The sequence below is a fragment of the Psammomys obesus genome, unplaced genomic scaffold (assembly GCF_907164565.1).
Source record: "Psammomys obesus unplaced genomic scaffold, mPsaObe1.curated_primary_1811, whole genome shotgun sequence".
Lineage (NCBI taxonomy): Eukaryota > Metazoa > Chordata > Mammalia > Rodentia > Muridae > Psammomys > Psammomys obesus.
Genome location: NW_026590663.1, coordinates 2,548,674 through 2,565,235, shown reverse-complemented (window position 1 = coordinate 2,565,235; position 16,562 = coordinate 2,548,674). Strand labels below are relative to the sequence as shown.

Here is a 16,562-nt window from a genome sequence, read left to right as displayed (position 1 = left end):
CCAAGAGTAAAAGCCCTTAGAAGTTGTCCGTGATTGTGTGCCAATTTGGTTCAGAATCTATATAGACTCTTGGACCTGTTCAAATCAGAATGTGATTTGATTGACCCACTTCTAGTTTACCTTTTGGAAAATTAGAAGAATCGAGTAAAGTTGGGGGTAAAGCGAATTCTAATTCCCAATGCTAAAAAGGGGATCCAAAGTTTCTTAGCCTGCTAAAGAGTGTCCTGAATGAGTTGACATGAGGGAACATCATCACTTAGATTTTATTAGATTTTCCATCTTCAGTATGATTGTTCTGGAAGGAATTTCACTGATAGAGAAGTACTGGGTACCTACTACATAGGCAAAGAAGCCCTTCTAGGCCAGTGGATGTAAATCTTAAGGTCAGTTTCCTCAAGAGAAAGCAAACTGTGGAAACAACTGGAAAGCAGAATGAGTGCTGTGTCCTGAGTGAGGTGGTATTTTGGGGGAGCAGTGCTGGTATGGAAGGTTACATAGAGGACAAACCTAGAGGTTCAAGATGCCAAAAGCCAGCACAGAGTGATGAAAATTTTGAGTCGGAGGAATGAGCCATGTCTGAGGATTGAAGAAAAGCCAGAGAAGCAATCCAAGTTATTATGCTTTTGGAGCACCTTGGGCACCCTGAGAAGTCCATCACAGAACATCCAAAGGTACATGAACCTATGTGTCCTTCCCAGGGATGGCTAGTGTAAACACAAACTCTTACCTAATATTTCCTCAAAGGTTTCTGTGGTTGGAAACTCTGGCAAACCTCACTGTGTTTCACAACTGAAGCTGGCTGCAAGCGATTTCTTTCTTAGACTTACAGCACCGGTACTATGAAAGCCGAAAGTCTTCCCAGGACATGAGTCCCTTAAGGTATTCCCACATCCGTTGCTACACACTTGCAAAAAGAAAAGTCTGTAATGTTGTGGTCTTGGAAAAACAATGATTTACCTCAAACACCTCAGATGGATGTTCACTGGATTGTGTGCATTTCCCAAGCTGCTAGTAGGCAGACTCGTGCCTATTTGCATGGCTCTGAGCTGGTTCTGCTTCCTACAATGGAACTTTCCATCTATGTTTTGCTTAATTATTATGCATTTCTAGGATTTTTAGGTGAATGAATAAAGGCACATGTTGAATGTGCAAAACCTTTTCATTTCTTGTTATTGAGTTCATACAAGAACCTTGTGAGGGGTAATTGAGGGTGATTTCAGCTGCAGCCTACAAATTCCAAGCTGACATGTGCCCATGTTCAGATTTTCTCACTGAAAGCTCACAGTTCCGCCTCTTAGGGGGGCGATAGTCAAGCATAATTACTTCCACACAAAATGTCTGTGTCGATCTATCCTTGATGACCTATTTTCTGTTCGACTTATCAAGCAGGGCAATCACTCAAAATGATCTCCAGCAGTCTACAAGCGTTGGTCCAAAAGACCCCCACCAAGCCTCCAGCCTTTCCCATGTATTCATAAGTGAAAACTTACTGCACAGAGGCACACTTTGCCACCAGATGACCCATCCTGGCTCCTGGGAAAATGACTTAGCAGCTATGATTCCAGCAGAGAGACTAACTGGTTAAGTACTTCATCCTTGCTTGCCTGAATGCCATCGAACCTAATAAAGCTTCAAAATCTGTAAATGCGGAAAGACCCCCATCTCTCAACTCACAGGTGCTGCAGGGTTTTAACTTTTAAATGTAGAAGAAGCGTGATGGTGAAATGAGCTGCTTCCAGCAAGTGAACCAGAAGGGCTGTCTTATAGGCATCTTCCCAGCGGGGAGAGGGTCGTACGAAGTCTAGAATTTACTGAGGAGCGTGCCAGCGTTCTGTGTTTTGTTTGGTTCTGCCAAAAATATTGCACGGTTAGAAAGTGATGAGAGATTAGCAAAAAAAAAAAAATAAGTTGGGATCGTTGTCAAGACGGAGGCAACTCTGGGCACTTTCTGGTGGGATAGACGGAGTCCAGATTGTGCTGTGTCTTATAGGATTTCAGGGCAGCATGCCCTAGCTACTCGTGCCTTGTTAAATGTGATTTCACTCCTCAAGAAATCCATTCAGCAGACAGCATTGCTATCTATGTTCAAAATTTTTCCAAAAAAAAAAAAGCCTAAAATCATAGGTTTGCTGGCTGACCTTTTAACATTGCAGCACAAAGAGTTGAACTTTGTGACAGAATGGCAGCTCCCTCTGTCAACAATTAGGCCTCATGCTAGTAGACAGCTAATGGGACAAATCATGTGACATGTTCCTAGCACTAGACATTGAACAAAATGTGCATGGAGAGAGTTTTAACTTATGCATTTATTTGAATGTTTTCTTAGCTACATAATTATTTCGAATGTGATGGAAGGAATGCTGAGAAATAAATGCGTTTCAGAGTAAAGATGCAAAATTCAGTGAACTTCTGCTTAAGAGCTTTAGTAAATGATCTACAATCTGAAATTAAGTTCCTCCTGTTTTCTTGTTCCTGTTTTCTTTTGCTGTTGTTGTTGTTTGTTTGTTGGGACAAGGTCTTATGATACAGCTTTACCTGACTGGGAACTGTCTATGTAGACCAGGCTGATCTCAAATCCATAAAGATCTGCCTGCCACAGAAAAGACTGAGGAACACAATAGAAGCTTATGCTATGAAAAGAAACAGCAAACTCTCGTACAAAAGGACAAAAGAATAGCTGCTCACATGACTTTAAAAAGTGTATTCACATCTTTTTCAAATCTCTCCTTCCCCCAACTTTATTCTTCCGGATTATATTTTGTATCTGTAACCAGATTCACTCCCTCAAACATGGACAATATTGACTCCAGACCAGGTGTAGTGCTGAGGACACAGTAACTTGTCACTGAGCACTGCTAAGCTGAGTTTCACTTATCTCACTAGGCCTGGCTGCTGTGGAGGGGATGGCAAGGACTCAGACTACAGGGAGCAATGGGCCTTCTTATCCTTCTTCATCTTGGGCCAGGAATGGAGAGATAGCTCAGCAGCCGAGAATCCTTGCTGCTCTTCTAGAGGACCCAAGTTTCATTCCTAGCACCCACTTTAGGTGGTTCACAGCTTCCTGTTACTCCGTCCAGCTCCAGGAAATCTGACACCATCCTCTGGCTTCCGCAGGCATGGATGTAAGCGGCATAATTTCACACAGGTATACACACATATGTATAAATAAAAATAATAAAGATAAACCATTTTTAAAATCAAAGTCTGTGCTACAATTAATCTGAATAGTTTTCACAAGAGATTCTTTTTTAATACTTAAAATAAAGTCATATCCATTCTGAGCAAGAAGAAACATACATATGTATTTATGCCTATCATATGAACAAGCATTTCTAAATACTTGTTAATTTATGCATGTGTTACTATGTCTATATAACCATATATTTATAACTGCACAAATATGACTATTTTGTGCCATTTTACCATTATGAAAGTCATCAAACAAAAACTGACCACAACCAAACATATCTTGCATATAGTCAACAATTTTTAATAGATTTTAACTTTGCAATCAAATCCTATATGGTACAATATACTGTATTTTTAATTACATGTGGAAAATTGTGCTTACATTTCTGTTACATATGGGAAAATAGACTTACACTTCAGTATTCTTGCTACTGTCTTCCTTTCCTAAGCCATATGATTCCTCAGTTTAATACTTCATTTATCATGTGTCTTAAAGGGACACACGAAGTCACAAAATTCTATTATATTGTTCCTGAATCAACAACACATCAACCTTGATGTGCACGTGAGAAGACTCAGGTTTGAATTACCAGGACCTGTGTGAAAAGTTGCCATGATAACACATCTGTAACGCCAGAGATCCTACAGGAAGAGAGGAGGTGGAGACAAGAGAATTCCCAGAAGCTGGGGACCAGCCAGACTGGATCTTGCAGGAGCAAACCACAGCAGCAACAGCAAAGATAACTCAATCTAAAACAAAGCGAATATCAAGGAATTCTCCCCTCAGCTGTCTTCTGACTCTCCACACAAGCCATGGCAAGCACACACTTATGCACACAGTAATGGCTCTCTCCCTCTCTTCTTTTCTCTCTTCCTCTCCTTCCTTCTCCCTCCCCCTTTCTCTCCCTCCTTTCCTTCTTCTTAAGAATAAACTTCAAAGCAAAATCAAGGAAGCCTATTCCACCAATTGTTTTTCGTTACACTGTTTTTACTGAGAAGCCTGCACTGTAAGCAATTTCCAGAGACAGTTTATGAGAGGTGACGATGAGATGCTCCAATTCATATCAACCCATGCATAATTTAGAAAGCTATTATACCAGCAGCCTGCTGGCTGCAGCACACATAGGTGTGTGTGTGTGTGTGTTTGTGTGTGTGTTCACAGTGGAAAGGACTCACACATGGGTGTCCCAAGTCAATGACGCGAATAGATGGGTGCGCACATGACTGAAGCTACCACTCTGCTCAGATCCTTTCACTCTCTAAAGTTCTGATGATGATCTCCACAAGCAGCACCGCTTGCTCTGATTGCTGCCCGAGCCCCTGAGTCCATCCATTTGGGAGGAATGTGTCACTTCAATGCACTGGACTCATTTTAACAGACTCCGTTTTTCTATCCAGCCAAAACGTTAAGTTCATGCTGCCACCTTCTCTTTCTCCCCCTTTGCTTCCAAACCATCGGCTCCCGTAGCCCTCTGTGTGTTTGCTGCCTGCACTGTTCCTTCTTGGATATTTCTCTGACTCTCTCTGTTTCCTGCTACACCTTCACCTCCCCTGGCCTCTCCCTCAAGTATCACAGATACCATGTTCTCAGACAATGAGATCACGTGCTATCAAAAACATCAATTATATTTAAATCAAGTGAAGTAATGCACCTGAAAGTGCTTGCTAGGCTTTAGGGCATGAGGAGGGCATGATGCTATTGCATTCTGAACCACCAAGCAAATTTCCACAGCGGCAGCACTGAGGCATGCTGATTCCCTGTCTCACTCTGCTTCCTTTTCCCTCCCGTGATACCTTAGTTGTCCCACAGTCTATAGTCCTGGGCAGGGGTGATGATTCAGCGGGGTGCTTGCTGCAGGAGAATAAGAATCTGACTTCAGACCCACAACATCTACATAAAAGCCATGAGTGTGGTGTATGCCTATAACCCAGCACTAAGGAGCAGAGGCAGGTGGATCTCTGTCATTGGATGATCAGGCCGTCTTGCCAAAGTGGCAAGTACTAGGCTCAGTGAGAAACCCTGTCTCAAAATAGAAGGTGGAAAACATCCCGACATCAGCCCCTGTCTTCCACGTGTGTGCACAAAGGCAAACCTAGCCAGAAAGGGGAGAATCCCCACATACAAATAACCCTGTCTCTCACTCCTGCTCTCTCTCTTCCCTCTGCCTTTATCTTTCTCCCCTTTCCCCTCTCTTACTTCCATACACAGAGAAATGTAGCAGTAGTAATAATACATTTGGAAAGTCTATATTAACAGAAATACGGATTTTTTTCAAGTGATTTGTACTGTTCAGAACCTTGCAGTCTTATTCCAGTTTAGTGGATAAATGTCAGTTCCAAACGCTTCAAGCAGCTGTTGGAAATTTCCCCTGCTATTTGAGGATGTTTGTCACTATACATTCATCCTAAGCACTGCCTCCTTCCAAATACCACATTTTGACTCTCCTCTATGCTCCTGTGACTGTCTCGGTTGTCCCACATGCCTTTATTCCCATAGTGACCCTGAAAGGCTTACTATCCATCCTCCCTTGCAGGGTCTACAAACAGGCCTGCCTTCCCAGATGTGGATTTAAGCTACACATCCCCCCCACCCCACAACCCATCTGCAAAGTTTTCCAGGCTAGAAAGCTGAAGTTCTAGTAAGACACTACATGATCCCCGCTCTCAATCACGATCCACAACATCAATTTGTGCTTATGTTATCAAATCTGAGTATTAAAATGTTGAAGAGGGACTCTGACAGTGCAGGAAAGCCCATTGTTAGCTTTTAAGTGGAAGTTACTAGGGCTTTTCAGACACAGTAAAATGCAGATAGCCAAGACAGGATAAATAATTGATATTTCCATTATTAATTTTATCATTCATAATTTATAAAATGACAATTTTTAGCTTATAGACAGCATGAAATAGATGAAAATAGAGGGGAAATATAGCTAAGTCGTGGATTACCTTAACTAGTAGAAAACACTAACTAGTTCTACTGAATAATTCATGAAGAAAACAAGACGCGGTACCCCATCAAAAATATGCATCAATGGCAAATGAAAAGGTAATATATGCTCAGGTCTGGACAAATGGCTCTGGAGACTCTTATCTCTGAAGCTGGTTCATTTGTCTTTCCCAGCTGCTGATAGACTTGACCCTTTGGATCAACTCCAAGACTCTTGCCCTCCTGAAGTCTGGCTTGCAGACTCTGAGGTCAGCCATGGCAGGCCATGCTCCTCTTCTAGGATTACCCTGAAACTGAAACTACCTTAAGAAGAGGAAAGAGGGATGGGACATTTTCCAGCGCCTTTGTCTGGTGGAACTGGCTTTGTTTTAACAAAGCCCATAACCTGCCAGTGTCTGCACCTGAAGGAAAATGAACTAAGATTAGTAGTATCATGAGGTTGGCCTAGATCTGTGGTTTTCAAGCTCTGATTGTGTCCTCCAATCACCTGAAGTGTTTTCAGAAAACATCTATACCCAAACACAGCACTCAGGCACTACACTATGCTTAGCTAGAAGGCACGAAGACAAAATACTTCAGACTGGGTGGCTAAAACAACAGGTGTTTGTTTCTTGCAGTTTTGAAGGACAGAAAGTTCAATATCAAGGGGTCAAGGGTCCTGATGAAAGTTCTCTGTGGCTTTCAGATGTCTGGCTCCTTGCTGTGTTTTTAGAGGATGGAAAAAGACACAGCTCTCGTCTTTTCTCTCTAAGAGAACAAATTTCTTTTGTGAAAGCTTGAACCTCATGACCTGGTTACTGGTCAGAAGTTTCATTTCCAAATACTACAGTCCTGACAAGTGTTCAACACAGAGTTTGAAAGGGAACCACACAATAACACCTGGCAAGTGTAAAATGTGGCCAAGATTGAGAACTCATGACCTTAGTCAAGGTCAGTCAACATGTTTGCAAAGAAACAAACATGAGAATGGTATTCTATGTGTTCTTCAATGCCATGCTGACGACTCCTGTGGGCAGACCTTAATTTTGCACAGCTCTGTGTAACAGGTGACACCTTTACATGTTCTATTAAAGGAAATGTATGGATGAAAGTAGTTGACAATTTAGTTACAGAAATCAGTTTTAATCAGGTGATTATGTGATTGAAAATAGTGAGAACATCAGGAAGGTCATTTATATCTGCCCAGCATTTCAAAAGTATATGATGAGGATTCACATAGGAACAATGATATCTGCTTTAAACGGTCATTCTTACACAGTAATTTTCTATTTATTCCTACTAAACACATTGAGGTAATCAGGTCCAATAAAGGGTTTAGTAAGAAGAACTATGCTTAGAAGAAGGCAGAGAGAGACAGATGGTATCTACCTCCAAAAGCGAAAGGCTACCTATAAGTCTCTTATAAACTATTTATTTACCCCAACTGCATTCTTTCCAACTCCTGAGGAAATTATCTTTCTAAAAATGTAAAAAATGTATTTCCAAAGAATCTTATGAAATCCATGCCCAGTGAGCACACACACTAAGTGACTCATTATTACTGAGTCAATCCACCCAGTTCACATCAACTAAGACCCTGAATAACTGAGTTTACTTTAATATCTATGAGCAAATTACAGAAGAAATGAAAGACAGTCCAGCCTATTTTAACACACAGGAATTTTGAGCAGAAGCATCTGTTGAGCCATCCTTTTAAAATTATGCTAACTACCAAGCCCGCCAAATTACATTAACAAAGTAAAAATATGTTTACTAATGGCATCAAATACCATTAATTTCCTCCCTATCCAACTCTTCATCAAGATGTGGAGGAAATGTGCCAAGTTTATTTGATTATTTAAATCCATGTTCAGAGGAAGTTAAAAGGGGAAATAGCATCAAAAAGAAAAAAAAAAGAAGTAAAGAAGGAGGGAGAGGAATATTGAGAAGACTATCACAAAAATATAACAAAAGAGCCAATCTTCTTACCTTCTGCCTTTGACCCATGTGACAATATCTCACATGTCCCAAGCCCCACCCATTTGAATTCAGCTCCATTTAAAAAAAAAAAAGAGCATCTGAACATGTGTTCCGTGTAGGGCTAAACTGTGTGCCACACTTCATCTCTAGGATTAATTAGAAAGTCATCAAAGAACCCTAAAAAACCTGTATCTTGAGATGTCACTGTACTTCCCATCTTCTTCACTCTTATTGTTTTCGTTTTCAGAACTGCCTTGGGCCACCAACCTCTCAGGGTCAGTTTGACAGAATTTATCCAATTCTGATAGAAATTACAGTTGATAGAAAGTATAGTCCTTGTGGATAAGATCTTTCTTTCTCTCTTTCTCCTTTCTTTCTTTCTTTCTTTCTTTCTTTCTTTCTTTCTTTCTTTCTTTCTTTCTTTCCACCCTTCATCCCCTTGTCTTCTCCATCTCTAACACATGAGCAGCACACACACACACAGAGGGAGAGAGAGAGAGAGAGAGAGAGCACACTCACACTGAACCCTGGGACATAGCCAGGTTCACACATATCAACTCATCCACAATTAAATGCTCACCTATGACTGCCCTAAGCACTGTCCATGCAATATTAACCACAGGTGCTTTCCTTCCTCTGCACAGAGAGTCTCTGGATCTAGGTGACCCTTAGAGGGACACCTGAGAGAAGCACCGAAAGTGAGGACAGGCGCAGAATAGGCATTAATGATGCACAGGTCAAGGTAATGCTGACCAAAGTCTTGACCTAGACACAGAACCAGAAGAAAGACCAATGGAAACTGGCTGATCTCAATGATAGAAAGGTTTCCCTAAGAAAGGCCTCGAGCACTGAGGACTTACTAAGCATGTCCACAAGGTACCAGGTCTAAGAAGCTAATGATGAATCCAACAGTCTTTGCCCTTGAAGAGCTGGTCCAGTAAGGAAGAGAGACAGAGACACTATAAGAAAATACAGTATGAGGTAAAGACAAGTCATGAAAAATGCATGTGAGAACAGATCACTCACACATAAAGCACCAGTTATGAGTCCTAGCTTGTAAAGGCCACAAAGTGGCCATTAACCTTCCTTTATCTATTGTACATAATCACCATGTCTCAGGATGTTTGTGCATTTGACATAGCCTGTCCACAAATAACTGCCATGCATCAACAGTTCAAATAATTTTAATGACTTTAGAATTCCTTTCTCATTGAGTTGATAACTTTTCAAGAGGGCAAAAATTACTTTTTTTTATTTGTTTGTTTGAAAACAGTGTTGTTCTGTGGATTTCCTTTATATGTGCGTGCACATATGCTTAGGTCAAAGGATAACCTCAGGTGTTGTTCCTCAGGTTCTACCCACTTTTGCTTGAGACAGGCTGTGTCATTGGCCTAGAGCTTTACCTAGCTGGCTGATCTGTTCACACAGGAGGCTCCAGGGACCTACCTGTTTTCACCTCTCATCTCACCACCCTGGGATTACAACCACAAACCAGCACATATGGCTTTCGTATGGGCTCTGAGGATCTGAACGTGAGTCCTCGCACTTATAAGGTGTGCAGTTTGCCATCTCCCAATAGATAGACCTTCTGAGTGGATGGAAATGAGCCCAAATTGCCCTTTGTTGCAGCCACTATACACCGATGACCAAGGTATGCTACCTTTCAGCCAAGCTTAGTGTGATTTAAAAAATAAACAGTAGGTGATTTCACTTTGATACTTTGACAGATTATGAATCAAATAATCACATATGCGTAGTGGCCATGGTCCTGGGCAGCTTAATTTTAAAAACCCAAGTATTTTAGGAACGTGCAACAGCATAAAATATTTTCCCTTAATGCCTGATGCACATTATACATACATCAGAAGAAAAGTTGTTTTCCTTTACACAACCCATGTATCTACACTCCAAATAATTGTAATGACCTCAGACGCACACATATGCGCGTCCTGTTTAAACTGGCACTCACCGCTAGCAAGGTGAGTGAGTGGAAGCATCTAGAGATATTTGAGAGTTAACATGTTTGACACGTTCACAGATTGTTGGGAAAGGCAGTTATCCTCAACTGCTTGTTAATGGAGAAAGAATCTTAAAAGTTAGAATTAGGGTTTTGATTGGGGGGGGATTTATTTATTTATTGGCTTTTGTTGTTTTGAGACAATTTTTACTCTGCAGAAGGGGCTGTTGTCCTGATATTCACTACACAGGCCAAGTTGCTCTTGCGCTCAAAGCAATCCTTCCGTCTCAGCCTACCCGGTGCTGCGCCTAAACCATTGGTGCATTGCTTAAAATGGGATTTAAAGGTCTTCAGCTTGAGGCGGAATCAGAACAGGTGGGTGGAGGGTGTAAGATTTGCAAACCTAGACCGCGTGCTAAAACACGGCTGGATTCTTCCTAGATCACAGGAAAGAGGTGGGGCTGCCCTCATGACCTGACCTGTGGCTTTGCCACAATTTTCAAGATTGCACTGAGGCATAGGTGTTTTTATTACCTAAAAATGATAGAATGTGCTCAAATTTTTAAAAAAGAAATAAAGGCCACATGGGAATATACAAGAAAAAAAGGTACCAAGCACATCTGCAAGAAAGAAAGCAAACACGAATGAAATGCTGCGTTCCATCCTGGGAAGTGAGAGTGCAAATTCTCAACAGGAAACGTGCTCCAGAGGGGACACAGAGAGCATCACAAAGATATGCTGATGTATGCCTTAGAAGGAGGCAGGAAGATCAGGAGTTCAATGTCATCCTTGGCTACGTAGAGGTTTTTAAGACCAGCCTGCTACAGGAGACTCTGTCGAAAAGAAAAATAATAAACAACAAACAAACCAACCACATAAAAGAAAGGCTCTTCTTTGGAAGAGGCAAAAACTAAGTAGGCTGTGTGATGCCAGAAAAGTTATTTGACTTCTCTATTCCTGTTTCCCCATCTGTAATTCATATCAGATGAGGGAAAAGGTAATGGGAAATGGATAGACAATCATGGGAATGAATGCTTGAGTCCTTGGCAAGTAGATTTAGAGCACAAAACTCATGTCCACTAATCTTTTCCTTTAGGAGATTTGATCTTGGCTGATAAAGCCATTTCCAGATGCAACCTGAGACATTAGCAAACAGGTATTCAAAAACAGGTATTTAAACTGAGCTCCCAAGACTACTCAGACCTTACTGAAGTTTGAACACTGGAGAAACAGGAAACAAAAAAAAGTTTTTTTTTTTCCCAAAGCAAAATTCTCACAACATATGATTTTAAACAAGATCCTTGATATCTAATATAGAAGTATTATGAATTCATTTCTAATATAGAAGTATTATGAATTCATTTCATCAATGCTGGGGGGGGGAGAGAGAGAGAGAGAGAAAGATCCCAAGTACAGAAAAGCATTATCATACTAACCAAAAGTAAAAAAAAAAGTTTCCTGAATGATGACTAGTTACTATTTGGAGGAAGCATGAGAATTTTGCATTTGCGGTATGATTTTCTAGAGAGGACAAACTCAGAGTCAGAACAGCCTACTGGCACCATATCCAAAATGACTGAAGCCATAACTGCTTCAGGAGCCTTAGGTATAATCCACTTTGACCATGGCCCTCACAGCAGTGAGACCTGAGCAGGAAGTCTAGAATCAGACCCATTATCTATTTAGCAAGAGTGTGTAAGCAGGAGGATTTACCCCACAGGTCTGTGAGTTGCTTAATTCTAAGGTCCTAAGGTCTCATGAACAAAAGAAGTGATTCTTTAACAGCTCTTCAAACCCCTTGGCTTCCTCTATGACTCATAGGCCTACCTTCTTATGGGAAAGTCAAATGGCTTGTCTGCCTGGTTCAAACCATCAGGATACAGAAAGTGATACTGCCCAGATCACAGAGATGTTCTTAATCGTAAAAGACAAGCACACTGGTGACTTCTAGAATGTGTTTCTGGATAACAGTAAGAATACTGGTCTAATTATATCAGAATTGCCACCCTGCGTCACACCTCAAGCAGCCATCAGACCTGTTATAAAGGTCATCTTATGGGTGGCATGGTACCTGGGTAGATCCAGAGACCCTGAGAATAAGGAATAAGTACATCCACGAACACGGATGTATATGTGGGGAGGGGCACTAAAAGGGAGGCTGAAGTTTTCATTTGTAGATAATGTGCCTCAGTTTTCTACAATATGCCATCCCACGACCAATATAGTCATCCCATTTGCTAGTGTCCCTAAGCAGTGTAAAAGTGTCCCTAGAGCAGTGTAAAAGGCTGCCTTAAAGTGGTGGGGAATACACACATAGTCATCGCATTGTAGTAGCAGAAAGAAAGAAAGAAAGAAAGAAAGAAAGAAAGAAAGAAAGAAAGAGAGAGAGAGGAAGGAAGGAAGGAAGGAAGGAAGGAAGGAAGGAAGGAAGGAAGGAAGAAAGAAAGAGGGAGAAAGAAAGAAAGAAAGAAGGAGAGAGAAAGAAAGGAAGAAAGAAAGAAAGAAAAAGGAAGGAAGGAAGGAAGGAAGGAAGGAAGGAAGGAAGGAAGGAAAGATGAACTCATATTTCAGTCCTAGTAGATAGGCTTAGATTTAATGGCATTGCATGAGTGTGTAACAGCCTTAAACAATGCATTCAGTTCTTCCTCCTTAGGTTTTATATCTTCAAAGGCATTTGTCTGACCAGGCAAAAAATCTATGCTACCCCAAGCAGGCTACAAAAAAATGGTTTACTGAGGGCAAAATAAAATCAACTTTGCAAATGTGTGATTTGCGTGTAGTGGGATCTGCCTCAGCCCTAAAATCCAGTGAGTACTGATCTGACATGCTATGGAGAGAGTAAACCTTGGAAACGTTCTGCTCAGTGAGTGCAGCCAAAAGAAGATGCACGCTTCATGATTCTGATGGGGTGAAATGCCCGGAGCAGCAGGTTGACAGACACAGAAAGCTGACCAAGAAACGTCAGCAACCAAGGAGTGCTGATTATGTGCTCTGGGGTCACAGGCCAGGGGTGACACAACCCTGTGGATATAGTGAATACCTCTGCACCTTACCCTCTAACAGATATATTGTGTGGCAACTGTTTTATTTTAAATCAATTATAACCATTTCTAATGCAGTCTTGGGTATGTGCTTTGCTCAAATGCAGGGTAATGCTGTAATGTGCTTCCCCGATACTGTGAGATCTCCTTAAACAATAAGTAGAAAGGGGACCTGGCTTTGTTGCTGAAATGTCTGACTGGAACGTGGAAATGTGAATTCAACAGGTGTAGACTGGAAGAGTGCTTTAGAAGAAGCAGACTCCACAGTCAACTGCAAGCCTGCAGAGTCGGAGGCCAGAGGCCAGAGCCCCCATGCTGACTGACAGGCTGGTCCCTCACTACAGCTCTGAGCCCTCACCGAGCCTTAGGGAGTGGAGGCAGGGGAACACAGAGTGAGGTTCAGGCAGTCATCACCTGGGTGGTGAAACAATTCTCATCAGTCAGAGCCAGGGATGACTTCTGTTTGCCAAGGTCAGGGAGCCAAGAGCAGCCCTGTCCATTGGACAGAAGTGCGCGTTTAATGTGTCCTTTATTGTAGAATCTAAAATTTAAAGAGTAGAGTTCTAGGACTGGAGAGAGCTCAACAGTTAAACTCACAATTCGAGGTACATATTCTAATTTTTAGGTTAATGGCTCCAAGCAGGGTTTTGTTGTTGTTGTTGTTTGTTTGTTTGTTTGTTTTTGAAACCTAAGTCTGCACCACAACCACCACCACTCTCAGGTGAATGTTCACACTGTTGATTGCAGAGAGCAACGTCCATTTAACAGGTGTACCGTTTGGAAGGCTGCGAGGAGCTTGGTCCCTGTCAGCCCACCACCTGCTACTCTTCTGGATGGAAGCCGGGCAGAATGTTCATCCAGATCGGATTGAAACTTTTTTTTTTTTTTTTTGTAAGTGACTGCCTGGACTTGAACGTGACTAAACTGAAAGTACTAGAACCACAGAAAAGTCAGGTCGGCGCTTGTTCGGCTCAACGCCTTTCGGGTGCGCGCGTGTGTTCAAGGCAGACACATGTTCTTTCAGGTCAAGTCCACAGAACTGGCAACCGCGGAACAGGACGGTCCAGGGTGCAGCCCCTCGCTGCTCCGGCACTGAATTACTAGTCAGAGATGCTTCCCCTCAAGTAGGTCTACGAGGCTATTTCCACTGTTTGCACAGGGAGGAGCGAACGCGGGCGAGGGGAGACCCTGACCCGTCGGCCTCGGTGTCCGGGGGGGGGGGGGGGTCCCGGCCACGCTAGCCTCAGTACGGGGGACCCGGCAGGTGGCGGCGGCGCAGCCCGCGCAGGTGACACGCGAGGGCTCCAGGACCACTTTTTCCGGGTGCTGTCGAATATGCCGAAAGCCTCCCCAAGCCGCGTCCCGGAGCCGCCCCGCCGCCGCCGAGGTCCCCTCACTTACCCAGGCGACACACGCACAGGAGCTGGACGCACGCGACGAAGCGCTGCAGGATTCGCATCTCCAGCCGGGTCCGCGGCCCCGCGCCGGCCGCCGGGGTGCAGCTTAGGGTGCAGAGGGTGGGGACGCCGAGGCAGGGGGAGCTGGTGACTGGCCAGGGTCTAGGTGGACGAGAGAGAGAGAGAGGGTGGGGGAGGGGGAGAGAGAGAGGGGAGAAGAGAGGAGAAACCGGGGCTAGACGGCCCGTGGGCGAGGGGACCAAGCCCGGGCCAGGCACGGGGCTTCGGGCGGGACGCGGTCCCCTGGCAGCGCGGGCTGCGGCGGCCGGGATCTGAGCGCTCGCAGCGCAGCGGCGCGGGAGTGCGGGGACGCGCTCGGGGCTGGGCGCGCGCGGCGCGCGCGGGGGGCGGGGGCACGGGAGCGCCGGCGGGGGCCGGGGTCGCGCACCGGCGGCGGAGGGGCGTGGCGGATCCCAGGCTGTCCCAGCCCCGCGTCCCTCCCCCACCCACGGCTGGAGGCGGAGAGGAACCCGCTGGGGCTTAGAATCTTCGCGGAGAAAAAAGGTCTCTTCGTTAAGACTCCTTCATCCCCCTAGGGAGACACGAGGGGAAGCTGGATCCCCATTGTCCCGCACAGCTTGGGGCTGACCTTCGGGCTTCACCCCTGGGAAAGTCTCTTTCATTTGGTTATTGTCGTCTCTGCGGTTGCCAAGTGGGTCGTAGCGAGAGGGGGTGAGGGAGCCTGGGTAAACTGAGCCCTCCGTCCCCTTGCTTTCCATTTTCCCAGGAAGTGGTTCCAGCCCCCATTGCCACTAGGGCAGTTAACTCTAATCTTTGGCAGCCCGGCCGCGACCCTCCCCAACCGTTCGGCGAGGCTGTGCACAGCACTCAGCACCGCCCTGCGCTCCCTGGATGGAAGTCCCCAAGTGCCTCTTTGCACAGGGTCCTCCCGCAGGAAGATTTTTTTTTTTTTAATTGCTTGATTGCGGGATAAACAAAAGCGCGGTCATACACAGCCTGTGTGCCTCCCTGGAGCTGGCCGTTCCGTTCTCTCCGCAGGAGCCTGTTTCTATGGAGGTGTTTGTTTGCTGTGCTGAGAGTGCGCGTACTAAAACCTGAACTCCCGGCTTGGGGGTGGGGTAGGGATTTTCATAGGTCTCCTGAAATGTTTGTCGAATTAAGCTGAAGTCCACATGAAATAAGTTAACTGGTGATGATGTCAGCCGGCAGCCCAAGTAACGCCGTCCTGAATATTCGTGACATTTTCATGTCCACGATGAAGTTTGGTACCTTTATGGAAGTCCCATTCAAAGGCACAGAAAACCAGGTTCTGGAATTATCTCTGCTACTCAGTCTGATGTAGGGATCTGTACAGCATGTACCCTTGTGTTCTGTTATTGTCTCAAAGCCAGTGCTGCAGCTTTATAAAATTCAAAGGATGCTTAATGCATACCAATTGGAGTGCCGAGTCCGGTTCAGCTGCGACGAGCAGTTCTCACAGAATTCCCACTGCCTCAGAACACTGGGCTCAATGTACGGAGCTAATGATGCAGCTTGCTATCGATTCTGAATGGTGAGTGCGCTACAGTCGTGAAAGGGCAGATCGTGGAGCTACAGCGTTTGTTAAGGAGCACATATCAGTATAAGAAGTCGGCCCTTGACCCCATTCTTCCCATGCATAGAAACAGAAGTGCCGCGAGGGTTATTATGGAGATTGAAGAGTTTCCTTGGGAGAAGAGATTTCTCGTCAGTTTTGCTAACATAACAACAGGTTTGTATATTCAGTAGAAGGGCACCCTGAGTTCAGAAAGAAAAACGCAAAACCATGTTTATTAAATGTAGGCTGGAGTAGGAAGGAACATTTTCCTGGAGATGTACATTTATGCAGAAAGGACAAATGGAGAATCTGATTATCAAAGGGGGTGGAAACCAAGCTAAAGGACAGTGACGTCACATGCTACATCAAGTGCTGGATTTTCGGCAGGCTGAGATTTCTGGTACTATGGCAAGCATTGATTTCCTCATGGGGCAGTTTGTACCTCCAATGCTAAGCCATCTCCCTGGGGATT

General features: G+C 44.2%; 1 protein-coding gene across 5 annotated transcripts in view; it reads right to left on the bottom strand.

The window, feature by feature from the left end:
* The window catches only part of Ptprz1 (protein tyrosine phosphatase receptor type Z1), a 176,234-nt gene extending 161,560 nt beyond the window's left edge, over positions 1 to 14,674 (bottom strand). For all 5 annotated transcript variants that reach the window (XM_055608131.1, XM_055608132.1, XM_055608133.1 and 2 more), the window contains exon 1: positions 14,498 to 14,674. In XM_055608131.1, the coding sequence (XP_055464106.1) occupies positions 14,498 to 14,555 (58 nt within the window). In that variant the 5' untranslated portion in view covers positions 14,556 to 14,674. The remainder of the gene's footprint in view (positions 1 to 14,497) is intronic.
* Positions 14,675 to 16,562: the final 1,888 nt, after the last annotated feature.